This window comes from Cololabis saira, chromosome 9, assembly GCF_033807715.1.
Source record: "Cololabis saira isolate AMF1-May2022 chromosome 9, fColSai1.1, whole genome shotgun sequence".
NCBI classification, from domain to species: Eukaryota; Metazoa; Chordata; class Actinopteri; order Beloniformes; family Belonidae; genus Cololabis; species Cololabis saira.
The window spans coordinates 41,924,774-41,945,251 of NC_084595.1; the positions used below are offsets into that span (position 1 = coordinate 41,924,774).

General features: G+C 41.2%; 1 protein-coding gene across 2 annotated transcripts; it reads left to right on the forward strand.

Annotated features, from left to right (window-relative positions):
- The first annotated feature begins 561 nt into the window (after nucleotides 1-561).
- LOC133451176 (fibrinogen C domain-containing protein 1-like) lies at nucleotides 562-18,427 on the forward strand. Of its 2 annotated transcripts, XM_061730136.1 has the most exons (10): nucleotides 562-790; nucleotides 7,686-7,761; nucleotides 9,787-9,825; nucleotides 9,931-10,046; nucleotides 11,243-11,606; nucleotides 11,690-11,813; nucleotides 14,076-14,212; nucleotides 14,627-14,723; nucleotides 16,136-16,315; nucleotides 17,934-18,427. In XM_061730136.1, the coding sequence occupies exons 1-10, from the start codon at nucleotides 774-776 to the stop codon at nucleotides 18,191-18,193; spliced, it is 1,410 nt and encodes a 469-aa protein (XP_061586120.1). In that variant the 5' UTR covers nucleotides 562-773; the 3' UTR covers nucleotides 18,194-18,427. The 2 variants fall into 2 exon arrangements, with proteins under 2 accessions (XP_061586120.1, XP_061586121.1); XM_061730137.1 differs by lacking the exon at nucleotides 9,787-9,825 and having other exon boundaries at nucleotides 563-790.
- Nucleotides 18,428-20,478: the final 2,051 nt, after the last annotated feature.

A 20,478-nucleotide genomic window follows, 5' to 3' on the forward strand; every position in this document is an offset into this window, starting at 1 on the left:
CAGTTAATAGAACAAGAAGACATTATTGGTTTAAGTGATTATGTTCTGATAGGTCTTTATTTGCAATTCAGAAATGAAGAAAAGACTTCAGTGAGTCTTTCTGAGAGTTCAGTGGTCATGAATGTGAAATTAGGCTGTAAGAACGATATCTTCTCTTTTTTGTTACAGGCTATAAATATGTTTATTTCGGCTGTAAAGTTGAACATTTAACATGGAGGTCATTGGATCTGGTCTCTAGTGGTCTGTAGAGGACCTGCAGGTCTGGATCTGGACCCTGGTGGTCTGTAGAGGACCTGCAGGTCTGGATCCAGACCATAGAGGTCAGTAAAGTCTGGTCTGGTGAAGATGCAGAAAACATCAACATCATCAACATAAAAGTGTAGTTTGGTAATCTAGATACCCAACAAGTTCCAGAGGAACTACTCGCTGCCACTCAGTGACTCCAGGTAAGTCCTTCTGCAGATCTGCAGTCACCTGATTCTTGATCACCTGCTCCTCTTCTTCATCCTGAGCTCAGCCGTGTCTCCTTGCAGGAGCTCAGAAGTAAACAGGGTCACAGTGAGCATGCTCAGAGCTGCCGCTCTAGTAAATTAGTGTAGAAACAGCTCTGATCAGATTAGCAGAATCTGGTTCTCTGCCTGTCCCAGCGGCTGTCTCTCTCCCACAGCAGATGGTCTCTGGCCCGCTAAGGATCCGTCTCCAGGGCTATGTGAGCACAAGATTGTCATCCAACACCAAGAAATCAATGTTTGTTTCTGCTTCTGCTCATCTGGATGGTCAACACCGTTGCGTAAGTTACTCACTCTTTACATCAGTTATTGACTTATCAGTTCAAATGTGTTTAAAACAGCTTTAATCTGTCAGTAATGCTAATCTGTTTGATTCAATTGAACTTGAAAAATACTTACCTCATCCCTCAAGTGAAATTAATTGTTGCAGGTATAGTCATGTCTCTTCAAAGAGTCATTGTAGAGGGTTGTTACTGTGGTCCGAAGGAGCGGCCCGGAGGAATTTCTGTAGTGCAACAGAAAAGGAAAGGAAAAAAAGGGGATATTTTATAAAAAAAGGCATAATTAGGGTTTTAAGCTTCAGTCAGATCAGATTATATTGACGAGTGGTTCTTTCATTCACTAGTTGAATTGATGCATTTGGCCTATTTGTGCTCAAATAAAGATAATTGAGATTCAGATTCAAATTCAGACGACTTTATTAATCCCTTTGGGAGGTTCCCTCGGGGAAACTGACATCTCCATCTCACACACACAGCACTGTCATTTAAAAATCAAATACCCCAAAAACCAAACACCCATATAAAGATGAAAAGATAAAACATACGATAAAAATAGAAATAAAAGTTACAAACAAAAATAAAAAATGCAGTGCCATAAAAATAATTATATGGATAGAAAAATTTTGTAATATTGCACAAGTTATTGCACTGTCCTGGTTATTGTACAGTTATTGTACAATCCCAGTGAGGAGTTGAACAGTTTGATGGCACAGGGGACTTCTCTGGCTGCTGATGATAATTGGGAATTGAATTGAACTGAATTGAACTGAATTGATGACAGTGTGCAGAGGGTGTGAAAGGTTGTGAATATCTTCATTGAAAGTCAAACATCAGATATCTTCTCAACAGATGCTCAGACGAGCTTAACTATTTGCTAACACACAGTATTCATCATGGCCAGCGAGTTGCGGAGACAAACATTTTTTAAACTTTTTATCAGTCAGATTGAGAGGAAAAGGTAATTGTTTTTCGATGTTCTCACTACTTACTCCTCTCTCTTTCTCTTTCTATGGCAAAAATCTAATTCACAATTATTTTTGATGGATATTGAGATCACAGTTATTTGACATGATTATTCATTGGCTTTGGTAACATCATGGATTTACTGAGCATTGACATTACACAGGAATATTTGTCTTATTTCTAGTTAAAATGTCTCATTTTTAGTCAAAAAATCTCATTACACTTAAAACAAGAGTCATTACCAGAAAAATAACTTGTTATTTGACAATTTTCACCTGTTTCAAGTAAATTTTCACTTGAAATAAGTAGAAAAATCTGCCGGTGGAACAAGATTTATCTTCATATTACAAGCAAAAAAATCTACTGGCAGATTTTTCTACTTATTTTAAGTGAAAATCTACTTGAAACAGGTGAAAATTGTTGTTTTTTCCAGTGATGAGTCTTGTTTTAAGTGTAATGAGATTTCTTTTTACTAAAAATGAGACATTTTAACTAGAAATAAGACAAATATTCTTGTTAAGATTTTTAGTTTTTGCAGTGTAGCTTTTAAGCACAGCACTGCTAAACCTTTTTACCAGATAAAAATAATAAATTGCTTTATTGCTCAATTAATATATTACTCGTGTGCACTTTCTTGATATTGGGGGGCTAATTAAATGTTGATATATGCAGCAGAAATATTGCGGTGGATCATTTATTAAACCTCTAAAAACTGATTTATTTTCTGAGGCTTCTGAGTTGTGTTTGGAGCATGTAAATATGATTACATAGCACTGTAGCCCGGGTGCTGCTGGGTAATTTGATGTCCTGCATCACTTTATTGTTTCACGCTAAAGCCTGACAGCACGGTGCTGCATTGATCACTCTCAGGCTCCATGGGTTGTCTCAGCATGGAGTTTCACTTGTATGCTTTTTGATTAGCAGTTCCTGGTACATTTTTTGGACTGTTTGCGTGTGTTTCCATCACCAGGAACGGCCTCTTGATGTGGCCTACAGGAACCTTTACGAGGTCCAAAAAGGGCCCTGTGGTACTTACTACAGGGTACTTTCTCGGCCTAAAGGGGCTACCTGGTGGGGGGTCTCTGCTGATTGGGTATTCTAAAAGCAGGAAATCCCGTTCAGCCCTCTCACATGAACTTAAATCATGTAAGCATTTGGACCAGAGACATTTTGCTACAAGTACATTTGATGAAGTTGGGCCGTGAAAAAACGATGGATGGACCGACCAGTGGGTTCAGGTCTTGCTGTCATATTACACCAATATAGAGGTCCGGCGGGGGGTTTCTTTTAACCTCAATCGCTACGGCCACCGTGTATTTATAAAAAGAAAAAGCAAGTAGCTTCCTTTGTTTACGAGTTTCTTCTTCTCTTCATTCTTCCGCTGGCCATTTGCGAAATGGTGGTCAGTGGTGCTATTTTCTTCAGTCTAAGGTCTTTGTGTGGTGCTGCAGTGCAAACACATCGGCTGTTAGAGATTCTTGTCTGGCAGATTTACCCTGAACTCCGCTAGTGGAAACCAACCTATGGCCTTGCCGCCCGCCGCCAGATCATTCAGTCATGACTCACTGACGTTATAGTTGACTAAAGCATTGTGTGCCTCTAAGAGGGGGCTCCCAGAATGTTTGTGTCATAAAGTTCATTCTATCAGTTAAAGTTATCAATATATTGGAAATACCTGTAAACGATGACACCAATTAATTGGAGGGCCCAATTCATTCAAAATAAAAACATTTAAAAAAAAATGTGGATTTTCATGGGCCCTCTCCCTACTGGGACCCTGTGTAGTCAGGTCCACTTTTACCCCAACTACAACAGCCATGCTGTTGCGGTCCGTAGGACTTCCTGTAGCGGTCCGAGCATCTTCAGACTGCTGTTGGACCCCAACAGAGCTTCAAACCATCACTTCTACACAGCTAGAATATCCACAGCTGCTTCCGATATTTAGGCCACGTTTACACATAGCCGGGTATTTACAAAGACAGATATTTTCCCCTCTACGTTTTCAAAAATATCCTCGTTTACACGAACCCGCATGAAAACGCTGTTAACGTCATGCCAGCCAATCAGAATCCTGGAAAAAACATCAACAAATGACACGTGTAACTTCCAGTTAAGGCTGATTTATGGTTCGATTTAACGCGGGACCATAATTCAGGCTTTACTTCCAAGACAGAACGAGAGTCTTTCGTTTGGAGTGACAGAGAAGTGGAGTTACTTTTAAGTGTGACTTTAGAATTTAAAACAGGTAAAATAAAAGAAAATATTGACGGTGGCCAAACAAATTGTAAACACAGGTCGCACACATGATGCTGGTGACGTTTTTGTTGCATAATGTGGCGTTCTGAGCCTAAATCTCTGTTTTCCTCCGTTTTCCTCCGTTTTCCTCCGTTTACAAGCAAACGTGAAAACGGAGTTTTTGAAAATCTCCACTTTGGCCGGAGTTTTCAGAAATGATCGTTTTTGGGGGCTTGGAGCTTGGAGCTCCGTTTTCGTGTAAACGAACGGCCAAAACGCATGAAAACGCCTCAGTTTTAACTCCGTGTAAACGGGGCCTAAGTCTCTTAACATCTGAACCCTACTCCTTTAGCCCCCCCGGGAATGAGTCTTTGAGAAGGTCTGAGAACCCCCCACTGAGGTTTAACAGATGTGATAGATTAGGATGGATTAGAGATATCCTTGTGGAGGTTTTAGAAAAATACGTTCTCAGCTGTTTCTTCTTAAATTAGGTCTTCAAAGGACTTTTTTTCTGATTTATTTCTGTTTTATTCCAAATGTCACATAGATCCAGAACAAGAGCTCCTTATTCAACCATATCTCTTTGGATATGTTTACAGCAGCTGGTTTTGGGGGTGGTGTCAAACACTAGACTAGGGGGGGGCTAAAGATGGAGGCAGGATAATTCTATCTGTGTCTGTGATGTCACAGCTCCTAAAACGTCTGAATAGAACAAATAAACATCATTTATCATCATCATTACATTTATATCAGAGATTCCAAGTACTTGTCCGTACATGTCAAGACTGCTGCTGCTTCCAAAAAAAAGTCTCTTTTGCATTCATTTTTTAAGTTTGTTCAAGCATATCTACACTACTATAGTGTTCAAAATAAAGATTTTTGAATTTAAGTGAATTGAGTTCATTGAGACAAACGTTTGCTTCCCAGCACAGGAAACAGACGTTTTCTTCATCTGTCCTTTTAGACCGTTCTGGAGGTTGCCGTGGTAACATCCACGACTTGAGAAAAAATTCACACCATACAGATGTAAATTATAACTCAAACCTCAAGGTGATTTAAAATGTAACCACAAAATATCCACCAAAAAGATAAATACAAAATCAGTATCCCACTAGAAAACCTTGATTTTAGATTTCAGGTTTTCGGGCATCAGATTTCAAATTTTGGGGAGAAGCTCGGGGAGACCGTGGAGGAGGACTATTAGTATTAGGCCTCAAAGAAACGCCCTGTGCCTCAACAAGGGGAAGCAGTACTCTGGCAATACTGTTTGTAGTGCGGGTGGGGAACTGTTGACCTCAACTGGGGACATTGTCGGACGGTGGAAGGAATACTTTGAGGATCTCCTCAACCCGACTGACATGCCTTCCTTTGAGGAAGCAGAGACTGTGGACTCTGGTATGTACTTTTCCATCACCCAAGCTGAAGTCACCGAGGTGGTTCATAAGCTCCTCAGTGGCACCGGGGGTGGATGAGATTCGCCCTGAGTACCTCAAGTCTCTGGATGTCGTAGGGCTGTCTTGGTTGACACGTCTCTGCAACATTGCATGGAGGAAGGGGACAGTACTGCTGGAGTGACAAACCGGGGTCGTGGTCCCTCTGTTTAAAAAGGGGCACTGGAGAGTGTGTTCCAACTACAGGGGGATCACACTTCTCAGCCTCCCCAAGGAAGTCTACACCAGTGTACTGGAGAGAAGAATATGGCCGATAGTCGAACCTCAAATTCAAGAGGAACAATGTGGTTTTCGTCCCGGTCGTGGAACACTGGACCAGCTCTACACCCTCCGCAGGGTGCTCGAGGGTTCATGGGAATTTGCCCAACCATTCTACATGTGCTTTATGGATCTGGAGAAGGCATTTGACTGTGTCCCTTGTGGCATACTATGGGGAGTGCGTCACGAGTATGGCATCTGGGTCCCTCGTCAGACTTTTTCCCGGTGCATGTTGGACTCCGGCAGGGCTGCCCTTTGTCACCGGTCCTGTTCATAATTTTTATGGACAGGATTTTCTAGGCGCAGCCAGGGGCCGGAGGGGATCCGGTTTGGGAACCACAGGATTTCATCTCTGCTTTTTGCAGATAACGTTGTCCTGTTGGCTTCATCGGACCGGGACCTTCAGCATGTGCTGGGGCGGTTTGAGGCCGAGAGCGACGCGGCAGGGATGAGAATCAGCCCCTCCAAAACCGAGGCCATGGTTTTCCATCAGGAAAGGGTGGCATGCCTTCTCCGGGTGGGTGGAGAAGTCCTGCCTCAGGTGGAGGAGTTCAAGTATCTCGGGATCTTGTTCACGAGTGAGGGAACGATGGAGCGGGAGATTGACAGACAGATCGGTGCAGTGTCCGCAGTGATGCGGTCGGTGTACCGGACCGTCGTGGTGAAGAAGGAGCGGAGTCGAAAGGCGAAGCTCTCGATTTACCGGTCAATCTACGCACCTACCCTCACCTATGGTCATGAACTTTGGGTAGTGACCGAAAGGACAAGATTGCGGATACAAGCGGGCGAGATGAGTTTCCTCCGCAGGGTGGCTGGACACTCCCTTAGAGATAGGGTGAGGAGTTCGGTCACCCGGGAGGAGCTCGGAGTCAAGCTGCTGCTCCTTCACATTGAGAGGAGTCAGCTGAGGTGGCTTGGGCATCTGTACCGGATGCCTCCTGGACGCCTCCCTAGGGAGGTGTTCCAGGCATGTCCCTCCTCCCTAGGGAGGTGTTCCAGGCATGTCCCTCCTCCCTAGGGAGGTGTTCCAGGCATGTCCCTCCGGGAGGAGACCCCGGGGAAGACCCAGGACACGCTGGAGAGACTATGTCTCTGACTGCCCCGGAAGAGCTGGAGGAAGAGTCTGGGGTGAGGGCAGTTTGGCCATTTCTGCTTAGACTGCTGCCCTCGCAACCCCATTGCGGAAAAGCATGGGTGGATGGATGGATGGATGGATGGATGGATGGATGGATGGATGGATGGATGGATGGATGGATGGATGGATGGATGGATGGATGGATGGATGGATGGATGGAATTCAAGTTCCAATTTCAGGTTTCAGTCTTTGCTTGGGTTTTCTTTCAGGTTTTGGAGTTCAGGTTTCTAGTGTTGGGATTCATTCAGGGTTTGGATTTTATGTTTTTAGGGTGTTGAATTTTGGGAGTCAGGTTTTGGTTGTTCGGATTGAAGATTCAAGTTTGAAGTTTCAAGATTAGCATTTCCGATTGAAGGTTATAAAATTTTGGTTTCAGGTTTCAGGATTTCAAGCTTCAGGACTTCAGGTTTATGGTTTCAGGATTTCAGACATAGTAAAACTTTAACGGTTGTGGGTTGTTTTGCACAGTTCCTGTCTACCCAAACTATCAAGACTGAGGCTAAACAGGAATGCTGTATAAGTGTTCCACACAGAAGACTGAGATGAGTTTTAATTTAATGTAGGATAACAACTGTTAATGATTCGCAGTCTGAATGTTCTCAGGAAGTTCAAGAACAAAGTACTCAGCTCTGTAAGATGCTGTCCTTGCAGGACATTTGAAAGATTCTAGATTTAAAGTGGTTCTTCAACAAAAGCTGAGGATCTGAGTTCAGGAAGCTTTACGGGAGAGAGACGATCTAGGATTTCCATAACCTTAGTACATCTGACAAATTCTCTGTTTGGTCCAATTTACACAGACTCAAGACATTCTACAATTACAAGAAGACCTGGAAAATGTCCCTTTATGTTTCAGGATAATGCTGCATGACCAGTGGACCATCATGAACAACAGCAGCTCTGACCTGGACAGCAAACTACCCAAGTACAAGGTAACAGTGTCAGCCAGAGAGGACGACCGTCGTCACGGTGGAACTCTTACGGTCAGAGATGTCGGTCTTCACCTAGTAGTGCTCTTTTATCACAGGCAGCAGCTCTTCACAGCTAATTCCTGTTAATCTGGAGTGAAACTGTCAGATTAATGGGCATCTAATCTGGAGCATCTGTCTGTGTTAATCTGTTGAGGATCTGCAGATTAACACAGAAACAGTCAGGATTTGTTTCTTTGCAGACAGTCAGATCTTTTTAACATCACTTTTAAAGTCTCAGACACAGACAGAACAACCCACATTTAAAGAGGTCTAAAAGAGGCCCAGCTGTCAGAAGGAACAAGTCTTCTGAATAAACACACATTTTCAACTTCAACCATGACCACCTTTACTTTTCAGTCCCATTCATCAACATTTTCAAAACATATGAACTATTATAATATTTCATACATATTAGTATCCATTCATCTAGACCAGGAGTCGGCAACCCAAAATGTTGAAAGAGCCATATTGGACCAAAAACACAAAAAACATATAACATATTTTCTGGACTATAAGCCGCACCTGTATATAAGCCGCATCCGCTCTATTTAAAAAAAAAACAATTAAAAAAAGATATACAAGCCGCACCTGTATATAAGCCGCATCTGCTCTATTTAAAAAAAAAAGATATGCAAGCCGCAGATATTTCTGTTGTTAGATTAGATATTTACTACATGTACAGAAGGATTTTGAACTGTAAATGATGTACATGTTTGTACCTAAATAGATCCTTTCCTAACAGTATCTTTTAACACGGCAGCAACTTTGCTGATTAAAACTGGACAGAACCAAGAGAAAATAACCGGTATTTATTTATCTATTTATCTGTTTGAAATCTGCTTCTACCTATTTCTATCTGCTAAAGAAGAAGTAGCGTATTCTTCTTTGCATTTATTTTTTCTTAGTTTTTATTGTAATTCTGGTTAGCACTCCCCCTAGCGGTGGAAGAAAAATCCACAGAATAGCCGCACCTTTGTATAAGCCGCACGGTTCAAAACCTATGAAAAAAGTAGCGGCTTATAGTCCAGAAAATACGGTGTGTCTGGAGCCGCAAAAAATGAAAAGTCTTGTATAAGCCTTAGAATGAAGTCAACACATACTGCAAGTTTCTATATTAGTTAAAACTGGGGGAAGATTTTTTTTTTTCCATTATGCATTTCGAGAAAAAAGTCGAAATGTCGACATTAATGTTGAAGTACAATCTCGAGAAAAAAGTCTAAATATTGAGAAAAAAGTCGAAATGTCGAGAAAAAAGTCGAAATTTTGTGAAAAAAGTCAAAATGTCGAGAAAAAAGTCGAAATGTTGAGAAAAAAGTCGAAATGTCGAGATTAATGTTGAAGTACAATCTCGAGAAAAAAGTCAAGAAAAAAGTCGAAATGTCGAGAAAAAAGTTGAAATGTCGAGAAAAAAGTCAATATTTCGAGGTTAAAGTCGAAATGGCGAGATTAAAAAGGAAAGGCGAAAGGAAGAAAAAAAGAGAAAAAAAGGAAAAAAAGAAGAAAGAAGGAAAAAAAATAAGAAAAGGAAAAAAAAGAAAAAAAGAAGAAAAAAAGGAAAAAAAAAGGTCAAAGACTTGTGAAAAAGCTCCATGGAGCCACTAGGGCGGCGCTAAAAAGCCGCATGCGGCTCTAGAGCCGCGGGTTGCCGACCCCTGATCTACACCAGCTTCAGGTCATGGGGTTACAGTCTACTCAGAGGTGTCCAGAGGAAAGTCAAGGCATCTCGAATTAGACTGCTGCCCCTGGTTATCACTGTGTCTGCCTTTGACACTATTCCATGTTTGACATCACTGAAACCGTCCCCTGCGTGCAGGTCATTCTAACCTGATGAAACACCTCAACTGTCTCCTTTGGATGTGGAGGATCGGTGATTCTCCTCGATGACTGAACTACTTCTCCCATCTCTAAGGGAGCGTCCAGCCACCCTGCAGCTGCAACTCATTTCAGCCTCTTGTTGTTATAATTCTAACTTGTTCCTTCTTGCAGGGTCTCCCAGGATTGACTGGTCCTAGAGAACGAGTCAGAGTAAGAGTGATTCAAGGGAACACATGGTTTAGAAAGAGTCCAGAAAAGGAAGTGTCTATCTTCATGTGTTTTATTTGGTCTTTTGTCTTTGCCCTGTGTTTTCAGAGGTGCTGCAGTTTCCTTTTCTGGTCCGTCATCACATTGGCTGTCATAGCAGCAGTTGTCACAACTACATTCACCATCCTGTACCTGAACCAGTATCCTGTACCCTTCATCAGCAGGTAGCACACCTGTCTGCCCGTTCACCTGTCACTTTACTGCACTGAAAAAAATACATCTAAGCACATGTAAATATAACATATTTAAATCTGTGATATTAACAATTAAAAATGAAGTTTGTTGCTTTACATGAATACATGTAGTTATGAACTTAATCTGCATTTGTTTATCCTTAACAAGCAGAATGTATGTAATCCCAGGCAATCTTTTCATTTACACACAAACAACAAGCAATGATCTTGTTGTATTTACCTTTCCTTTAACAATTTTAATCTATTGGGCAGATTGACCAACGTTTAGATCAAACATGCTTTACTTGTTTAAGTAGAACACCACAGTAAAAAACTCTCTTTTAAGGCATTAAAGGCATTTAAGGCTTTTAAGGCAAGAATTAAGGCAACTTTTACACATGAGATTTTTATGTAAATCAAGAAAGACTAGTCTTGGTATAAACTACTTAATTTTTAGTATGTGCAAAATTCATTTTACTTACTTCACTTAATTTTGGTAAATAAAGTAAACTTAACACAATTAAGTTGACTGTACTTGCAAAATGTATTATTTACATACAAAAAATTAAGGAGTTTATACAAAGACTAGTCTTTCTTGATCTAAATAATAATCTCCATGCAAAAAGTTGACTTATTTTTTAAATACAGTATAGTGTAAATAAGTATATTTATATAAATATTTATATGGGCATTTGGTGCAAATATATAGAAATATTCAACTATGTGTATGTATGTATGTATGTATGCATGTGTAAGTATGTGTGTGAGTATAATTACAGTATATAATAATAATAATAATAATAATAATAATAATAATAATAATAATAATAATAATAATAATAATAATAATAATAATAATAATAATAATAATACTTTTATTTAGCAGTGTGAGTACAGTGTGTGAATATTTTTAAATACAGGTTAAATGATCAGTGAATGGGGGTAGGACTAAATAAGTTTACACTTCTTCCTACTTCTTTTTTGGCACATGTAAATCAAGACAGCAAGTTTTAAAGGATGCAATTCTTTGTTTTGTTTTCTTAAACTTCTCATGAAGTGTTATTTCTTTTCTTTTTTTTTACATGTACAAAAATAAATAAATCAAATCAAATCAAATCAAGTAGATCAAGCACAGTATTTGTATCAGTGTGGTATGAAAGTCTGCTAATCTGTGGTTGTCATCACAGCAGAGGCAGCGTCTCCTCACCGGTGATTCTGACCAATCCCAAAGACTCTGGCGCCCTGGTGACGGTGTCACAGATCTCTGATGGAGAACCCATCAGCATCTTCCTGGACCCCAACTGTCCCGACTTCAGCCAGCACATTCTGCGCTGGGAAGCCCTGCAGAGCTCGCTGCTGCGTGTGCTCACCAATCACAACACGGATGACTGGAAGGAGCGGGGAATGTTCCAGAAGCTGGGCGACGACCTCAAGGTGTTGACAGGAAACACCCATGACCTGAAGCTGCAGGCCGAGTCACTGAAGCGAGGCCAGGGCGTTCTGGACCAGCGGATGGACCGGCTCCAGAGTGAACAGAGCCGGGTGGTCCAGGTAGAACCAGGAAATATGATGCTCTGGGAAAACATGACTGGGTTTAAGGGGAATGACAACAGGGGACTTGTGTATCTGTGCAGGCCCTGAGCGACAGCCGCACAGGCGTCATGAAGCTGGCTGAAGGGTTCAGTGATGCTCTGGTCAACCTACAGAGGGAAACTGAGAGTCTGCGGGGACTGAAGAGTCGAGACGCAGCGCAGTCAGGTGAGACACAGGCCCAATCCCAATTCAACTTCACTCGCCCTTCTTTTCTCCACTCGCCCTTCTTTTCTTCCCTACCCCCTAAAAAAGAAGGGGGAGATTTTAGGGCACTTGAGATCTAGGGCACTTGGCCCAGGTGCCTGTCCCATTTCTCCTACTCCCCCTCGTTTTCATCCCTAACCTGATCAGGAAGCAGAGAGCCAAAAGCTGTTTTAATTTCAGCTGTAGCGCTGTTAATATGGCACTTTATTAAGTTTTAATAATTTTTCAGGCATAAAGGTAACCTTAAGATCCCCAACCGGGGCTCAGTTTATCCAAATAACGCCTGTTAAGAAATTTGACCCGATGTTTTCGGAGATGAGAAGAGCCGCCGCCCCCGGGGAGCAGCCTCAGCTCACAGCCCGAGATCAGACGTATCCGCCGGGTCAAGCTGCTGCGTCGTCCCGGGAGAGAAACTCTCTCCAGGGACGCAGCTCTGTTGAGAATTATGCTGGCTGAAATAAATCATTTAGGAAGATAAATGTTGGTTTAATAGATGAAATCTAACAGTTGTAGCTACGCCTGTTAAGAAATTTGCTCCGAAATTTAGAGATTTCTGTCTGCCGGCTCCGGAGCTTGGGTCCGCGTTAAATCGACGCAGACCTTACGGCGATGGTTACGTAACCTACGCCGTAGGCTCTGCGTTGGTGTAACGCGAACCATAAATCCCTTTATTCTGGCGTGATCTTCGGCAACTTTATCTGAAAGTGTGTAAATTACCCAGATAACAGCTGGATTACTTGGTGGTTTCTGAAGACTATTATATCAGAAACATCCAAAACAAATCTGACGGGTCACAGGATTATTTCTCTCTATTTCTCTGAGACGAGTCTGCCTGTTTGCCTTCGGTCGGCGAGTCAAATCGACACAGAGCCTACGGCAAAAGCATTCTGGGAAATTTTCATACCCCCTCGCTCGCCAAGTCAGAATCTGAAATCCCTCGATCCGAAGGGGCTATTCTCAGCCCCTAGCCCTCGTTATGCCCCCTCCCCCTAGGTGAAAAGAGGAATTGGGACACCACTACCTTCACGGGAACGCGCAAAAGTTAGGGTTAGTGAAGAAAACCAGGGCGAGGGGGAGTATTGGGACGCAGCCACACTCAGATGAGATGCAGGTGAAACAAAGGGCCAATCCCAATGTTCACCCTACTCACTACCACTAGCCCTCAAAATGAAGCCACAAGGGGTAGGGCTTTGTAATCTTCCCTAGGGATTGGGACACCACTTGCTACGTCACTGCGTGGTTTACGTTCGGGTACGTAAGCGATCCTGGGCATTTCACAGATTTTTGTGAGATCAGGTAGAAAACGTTGCAAATTCACATTAAGCCTGAATTATGGTTCCGTGTTAAATCGACGCAGAGCCTACGGCGTAGTAGGGCGCGCGTCGCCGCGTAACCTACGGCTCCGCGTTGGTGTAACGCGAAACCATAAATCAGCCTTTATTCTGGCGAGATCTGAAGATACAACGCAACAATGGGCAAGCGAGTGATTATATACATTCACTGGAACGCTTCATAACCGGTTACCAAACCTGCAGGGGGCGCTCTCAGCGTAACAGCTCAATGGACAGACACACGGGATGTAGAGAGAGACCGAACAGCTGACTGAACCACAGTGTTTACATCCATGGTTTAAACATACAGCGGGAACGGTAATGTGATATAATGTGGTTTATATCACTGTACAACGTTGTACATTACGAGACGTTTCTTTATTATATTTTAACGTTACAGTCAGCTGTTCGGTCTCCCTAATTCTGTTATGCTGAGAGCGCCCCCTGCAGGTTTGGAGCACTTCCGGTTGTTCTTTTGAAGATGGTTTCTTGTTTTGTATCATTTTGTGCTTTGCATCGTTTTTCTATTTGCAGAGCGTTTGATGATGCTGCATTTGTCTTTGTTTTTTGTAGCACGTTTTTTCATTTACACCACGTTCCTCTTTTTGTTCCTCATTTTGAGTTTGTGAATTTGAATCGTTTCTGTACTTGAAGCCGTTTTCCTCAACGGAGACGCATTAGCCCGTTGCAGTCCGTTTGACCCTTGTCGGCAACCGTAGAAGTGTCATGGAGGCATTGATATTACAAGCTTGGTGGGGCCAACTGATTTTAACTAACGTTAAGTTTATTAATATCACAAGATGACTATAACTCTATCAACATTACAGGTTTACTGGGGACAACTAACGTTAACTCTGTTTCTATGACAACCAATATCATGTGTGTCCCTCAGCTGCCAGACCAAGGGACTGCACTGATGTGATGGCGTCCGGCGTTGTAGAAGATGGAGTTTATTCCGTGTTTCCAATTCACCAACCTGAGGGCTTCATGGTTTACTGTGACATGAGCACCGATGGAGGAGGATGGACGGTACGTAGACCGACTAGACACAGAGGAGACACAGTGAGCAGAACAGTCTCCTGTAAATACTGTCAGTACTAATGCAGCCATTGGGGGACAGGTTTTTCCCGTCTGTCCCCATGTACCCTTCAAATGGTCAAATGGCGTCATATTTTTTTTTCCTCAAATACAGTATTACAAAGTAATCTGTAACAATTCGTACAGTGAATTAAACCAATTTAACAATTCTATGCCACAATACCTGTTTCCAGGTCTTATTTCACACAACTGACGAGAATTATGTTTCTTTACGATCAAAACGTACAAAGACTGAGTGAAATACAGTAACAAATACAAGGAACAAATGTGTTCCATGTAAGGTTTGAAGACAGGTGAGGACCCCTGGAACAGGTGAGCTCCAGGTGACCTGTGTGTGTGTTACAGGTGATCCAGAGGAGGGAGGACGGCTCTGTGAACTTCTTCAGAGGCTGGGACGCTTACAGGGATGGCTTTGGAACCACCAGGGGGGAGCACTGGCTGGGTGAGAAACACACACCACACGTAACACAGAAACACACATATGACGCTTTTACACTAGTACCTACTCAGCCCAACTCGACTTGCCTCGCCCTCGTTTCTTCTCAATACCCAGATAAGAAGTAGGAGGTTGGAGTGAAGCTGCTGTGACGTATTTGATTGTGTGAACTAAAGGAAGACAAAACCACTAAAGATGTAGAACCTGGAGGAGATGATAGATGTGCTGCTGGGTCTGTGGCTTGTGTTTGATATCATGTTAAAATATGAGAGTGAGAGAAGCTTGAAGCGGTGACGCTTTTTTTTTTGTTTGTTCGTCTTGGCGCTGCTGAAAAACCGCAAGCAGCTATGAAGTGACAGAGCTCCTGGTAGATCTTGTCATTCCATATCGCCGTCTAGATCCCTTTTTAATTCTCTCCTCAGTACCAGGTTTATGAACATCTGACCCTGAGTTGGATCACCAAACAGACTCTATCTGCCATTGCTGGTCGAATAAAATGAACCAGAATCCGTCAGAGTCTCTTTCTCTGATTTCCTCCTCCTGACTCAGACGTCTGACTCCAACCCCCCGACCAATCGGTGGCCTGTAGTGTGATGATGTCAGATACAGCCGACTCAGCAGCTTAGAACCTCGGCAGAATAGATACAGAAAAGTATCTACTTGGCACGTTAGACCCCTGGTGGAAAAGAACCAAACCGAGTGGAGGAGAGTCAAGCTGAGTAGGTTCTAGTGGAAAAGCACCAATAGTGGTACTACATCTGATCACCTCCCAGAATGCTGATATAATTGCTTTGTGTGGGGCAAAATTATCAAACATATCCAGGGCAGCAAACAATATGAAATCGGTTTTATTTTTTTTACCACATTCTGGGTTTTTTTTTCCCATTTTTGGTCTATTTCGGTTTTTAATTTTTGAGAATTTGGTTTTTAGCATTTTATGAAAATGTAACCCCAAGACAGTATATAAAGTAATGACATATAGACAATTTATGCAATTATAATTATAATTTAAACATATTTAAAGGCAAAAACATGGCAATAGTTATTCTCATGTCCAACAAAACATTCCTTTTTTGGGCAAAAACAAAAATTGTAATGTAATGATGAAAAAAAATTGATCTTTAGACATACAAATCGATTTTTAGGAATTGATATAAGATTTTTTCAACACAGGCCTAGTCTGTGTAACAGTTTTCAAACATAAATCTCCCTCACCCTTCAGTTCCTGCCTTATAACGTACACAACCTATTTAAAGCCTGTATTCTATCAAGTGAATTTCCACACTGTGGGATCGATAAAGCTTGATTTTATCTTAAACACACCGCCACACATTTCTACTGGGACTGACTGGGATTATTGGTTAGTCTGCTGGAGTCACCAGGAATTGTGATTAGATGTGTGTCCGTGCGTCCATCAGGTCTGCAGAGGATCTACACGCTCACCAGGTCAGGAGGGATTGAACTCCGCATCGACATGGCTGACTTCGACAACGCCACTGCATTCGCTCTCTACTCTGACTTTTCTGTCGGCCGAGACTCGGTCAACCCGGAAGAAGATGGGTACCCGCTGACGGTAGACGGCTACTCAGGGACTGCAGGTACCGCACAGAATGAAAGAGTACCACACAGTACTACAGATTACCGCAATAGAGGGTCTGCATTGACGTCACTTCCCCACTGGACCAGCCCCCTTATTCGCACTCAGTGGTAAAAATGTCTGCAACTAGTGGAGAAGACGGGATAACAGCTGATTATCGGCTTAAATTAAAGGCAGTTGGACTTGACAGTGACCCGTACAGTTACCCCAAGAACCAGTGGTCCATGGACATTAATATTTGGTACAGTTACCAAGAACCAGTGGTCCATGGACATTAATATTTGGTACAGTTACCAAGAACCAGTGGTCCATGGACATTAATATTTGGTACAGTTACCATGAACCAGTGGTCCATGGACATTAATATTTGGACACGAATCCAGTTTCCTGATATTTATATGTAATTAATTTCTACACCGGGGAAATACACGAAGCAAAGCTTGAAGGCTTACAAAAGTCTTGATGCTTGGTCCTACTTCAAGGCAGGATTTGTTGTAGAAATTAAAGTGATGAGGACACTGAACTTTATGATTTGACTGTTTAACGTTAGCTACCCAAAAATCCAACATTACCTGGTACAAAATGGGAACCACAAATCCACGTTTCGCTGCCTGGAATCCAGTTGTTTCTGTGAATTGCAGCGATCCATTTGTCTCTCTTAAGCTTATTTTTCGGCAGTCTGTAAAACGATAACTCTGATTTCTTGCTAAATCTATGAGTACAGTCGATCGTACAACAGCTCTTTCCCATTTTAGATGTTTTCCAGTTGCTCAAACTGAAAGTTTACGCTGCCACTCAGTCTTTCTGACACTCAGTCTTTCTGTGAAGTCGCATCTGTGACGTCATGCGCATTCCCTCTATATATATATACAGTACTGGAGTTGAGGGGGGATGAGGGGGGATGGCGTCCCCCCTGAAATAAAAACGGTCCAAATTATCCCCCCTGTAAAACTGCCATCCCCCCTTTCCATCCCTTATGTCATTTCATCAATGAATGTGGTTTTACTGCTATTTCAACATTTAGAGTCATCACCAGAAAAATAACTTATTTGACAATTTTCACCTGTTTCAAGTAAATTTTCACTTGAAATAAGTAGGAAAATCTGCCAGTGGGACAAGATTTATCTTCTTATTACAAGCAAAAAAATCTTGTTCCACTGGCAGATTCTTCTACTTATTTCAAGTGAAAATCTACTTGAAACAGGTGAAAATTGTTGTTTTTTTCCAGTGATGAGTCTTGTTTTAAGTGTAATGAGATTTTTTTTACTAAAATGAGACATTTTAACTAGAAATACAACAAATATTCTTGTTAAGATTTTGAGTTTTTGCAGTGATCCATGTTACTTATCATGTGAAGGACAGAGTTATATTGATAAGTTCAGAAAACTGTTTTTTATTGTTGTGTTTTGATGTATTTGATGTAAGCCCAGTGGATATTTAAAGCTTACAGAAGGCTGCATTTAACTGCTGCTATGTCATTCCTGCAGTTTTTCTGCAGGTGTTCTGGTCAGTGCTATTATTTGTAATATATTATATTATTTGTAATCAGCACAAATTATCTGTCCCCATATGATAAAATCCACCATCCCCCCTGATTTTATATGCCATCCTGTGTCCAGGTGACTCCCTCCTGAAGCATTCTGGTATGCAGTTCACCACCAAGGACCGGGACCAGGACCAGTCGGAGAACAACTGTGCAGCGTACTACCAGGGGGCGTGGTGGTACCGGAACTGCCACACGTCCAACCTGAACGGCCAGTACCTGAGAGGAGGACACGCCTCCTACGCCGACGGGGTGGAGTGGTCCAGCTGGACGGGCTGGCAGTACTCACTCAGGTTAACCGAGATGAAGATCCGGCCCAGAAAACCCGAGTCCTGAGCCGGGACCCCGGACCTGGGACAGTTCGATGTAAATGTGATGATTGGTCCAGAACGGCTCCTGCGCTGTTGTCTGTTCAGTTGTGTTATGTGTCATATTGATAACAGATTGGTGATTGTAGATGATGATTTCAGGATTAAATGAGTCTCACACATACAGGACTGTCTCAGAAAATTAGAATATTGTGATAAAGTCCTTTATTTTCTGTAATGCAAAAATGTCATACATTCTGGATTCATTATAATCAACTGAAATATTGCAAGCCTTTTATTATTTTAATATTGCTGATCATGGCTTACAAAAAAACTCAAATATCCCATCTCAAAATATTAGAATATTCTGGGAATCTTAATCTTAAACTCTAAGCCATAATCAGCAATATTAAAATAATAAAAAGGCTTGCAATATTTCAGTTGATTTGTAATGAATCCAGAATGTATGACATTTTTTTTTTTTTTTATTGCATTACAGAAAATAAAGAACTTTATCACAATATTCTAATTTTCTGAGACAGTCCTGTACAAGCTTTGCGATGTCATAAAAATCACCTGACAAGGTAATGAATAAAAGTTGATGTGCTTTTTGATCTTAGTTCCAACATTCTGATGATTTTATTTCATGAAGCAACAGATGATAAACCAACACAGATGTCAAATCCTAGACTGTAACATCAGAACTGGACAAACCCCTGGACACTTCAGGATGTGTTTTTGAATGCTCTTTTATCTTTCACCCCCCAACCTCAGCCACCTCACGCTGGCCTCACTTCTCCTTCACAGATTATTTGTATGTCAGTTTAAAGTTCACATAACTTCAATAAAACAAAATAAAATAAAACTGATGGAAAGAGAGAGAGGGTTTTAATTGAAACACCTTTCATCCCATTTCTAATACAGTTTGGATGGCAATCATTATTTGTTCCAATATTTTAATCCAGAAAGACTAGACTGTGCTTGTGGGATATTGTTTTGAAAACTTTCCGGTTTAATAAGAGATGAATTCTTTTCTGCAGCTTTGTTGTAATTACTGTATAATAATGTGAACCGAAACCCACGCTCCGCCATTGGAACCGAGGCTCTTTTGTCTTCCTTTCTTTTATTCGTGTCAAAGGTTCATTATAAAACAAACTTGGAAAATATACATTCCATACAAATACATTTGTAATTGAAACGAGGTTGATAAAGGGAACAGTAGATTGGACACTGTATGTAAACATGAGAATAAAGTGTATAGAGATTGAATGTCCCACGACAATTATACAGTAATATAATATGAAAATAAGGTACAAAAAATAATAAATAAATTAAATACATGACATTTAAGTAAAATAATACAAAAAAACAAAGTCCATCATACAAGGGGTAAGTAAGGATATCAGTCTTCTAAATCAGTGGAAAAATGTCTTAACACTTCATACATTTTTTGTGCTTTTGTTTCAGTTTTAAAGATTTTAAATATAATCCAAATTCATTTAAAAAAAAATTGGGGGATGACTTTAACTATCTATTTTTCTGAATAAAGAATTTGGCTAAACAGAGGATTACATTACAACAGAGTTCATCACTTTTGTTTTGTAAAAACATGCCAAATGTTATATTATCTCACTACAGATAGCAGCAATGTACTGAATTGAAGCAATGTACAAATATAAATCAATTTAAAAAACGGTACAAAAAGGAAAGTCTGGGAAGGTATTTGATTGAGGAGGAGTTATGTTAAAGAAGGATTGTGTTTGTTAGCTGGTTAGGTGCAAAGGCTCAACCAATGGGAAAATCTGTAGCCTAATAGGTAAATTAGCAGCTATTTATTATTAATATTTATGTTTAATTTATAATAGAGGTAACAAAGGGGCAGGGTTAAATAAGTTTTATTTCTACCTTTCTCCTTTTTGGACACAGTTTTTTTTTCCTGTTTGTATTACGTTTTTGTTGTTGCTTTTTTTCTGTATGTTTTGAATTTGTTTTAAAATTTTATATTTTTCCCTTATGTGTTCGAAATAAACAATTCAATCAATCAATCAATCTCTAAGTTGGGAAGGATAAAATCCTTCGCTTTATCCATTTGTGAATGTAAAGCCAGGACATAAGTACCACATGAGAAAAATATATGGTCCGTAGTCTCTATGTAATTTTCACAGAATAACAAATCATCAGGTTCTAGTTAAAGTAGGAAAAACGTGGTCGGAGTTTTGAACGCTGTTCCGACCGGAAGCGAGCAGCGCAGCAGTTCCGGTGCCGACGTGATGACGTAGTCACGCACTCGCTTCCTTGTGATTCGCGGGAAAA

Coding starts and splice junctions, on each gene's coding strand:
- LOC133451176 (XM_061730136.1), top strand. Junction 9,826..9,930: donor GTCCTAGAGAACGAGTCAGA/GTAAGAGTGATT, acceptor CTGTGTTTTCAG/AGGTGCTGCAGTTTCCTTTT. Junction 14,724..16,135: donor CAGGGGGGAGCACTGGCTGG/GTGAGAAACACA, acceptor TGCGTCCATCAG/GTCTGCAGAGGATCTACACG.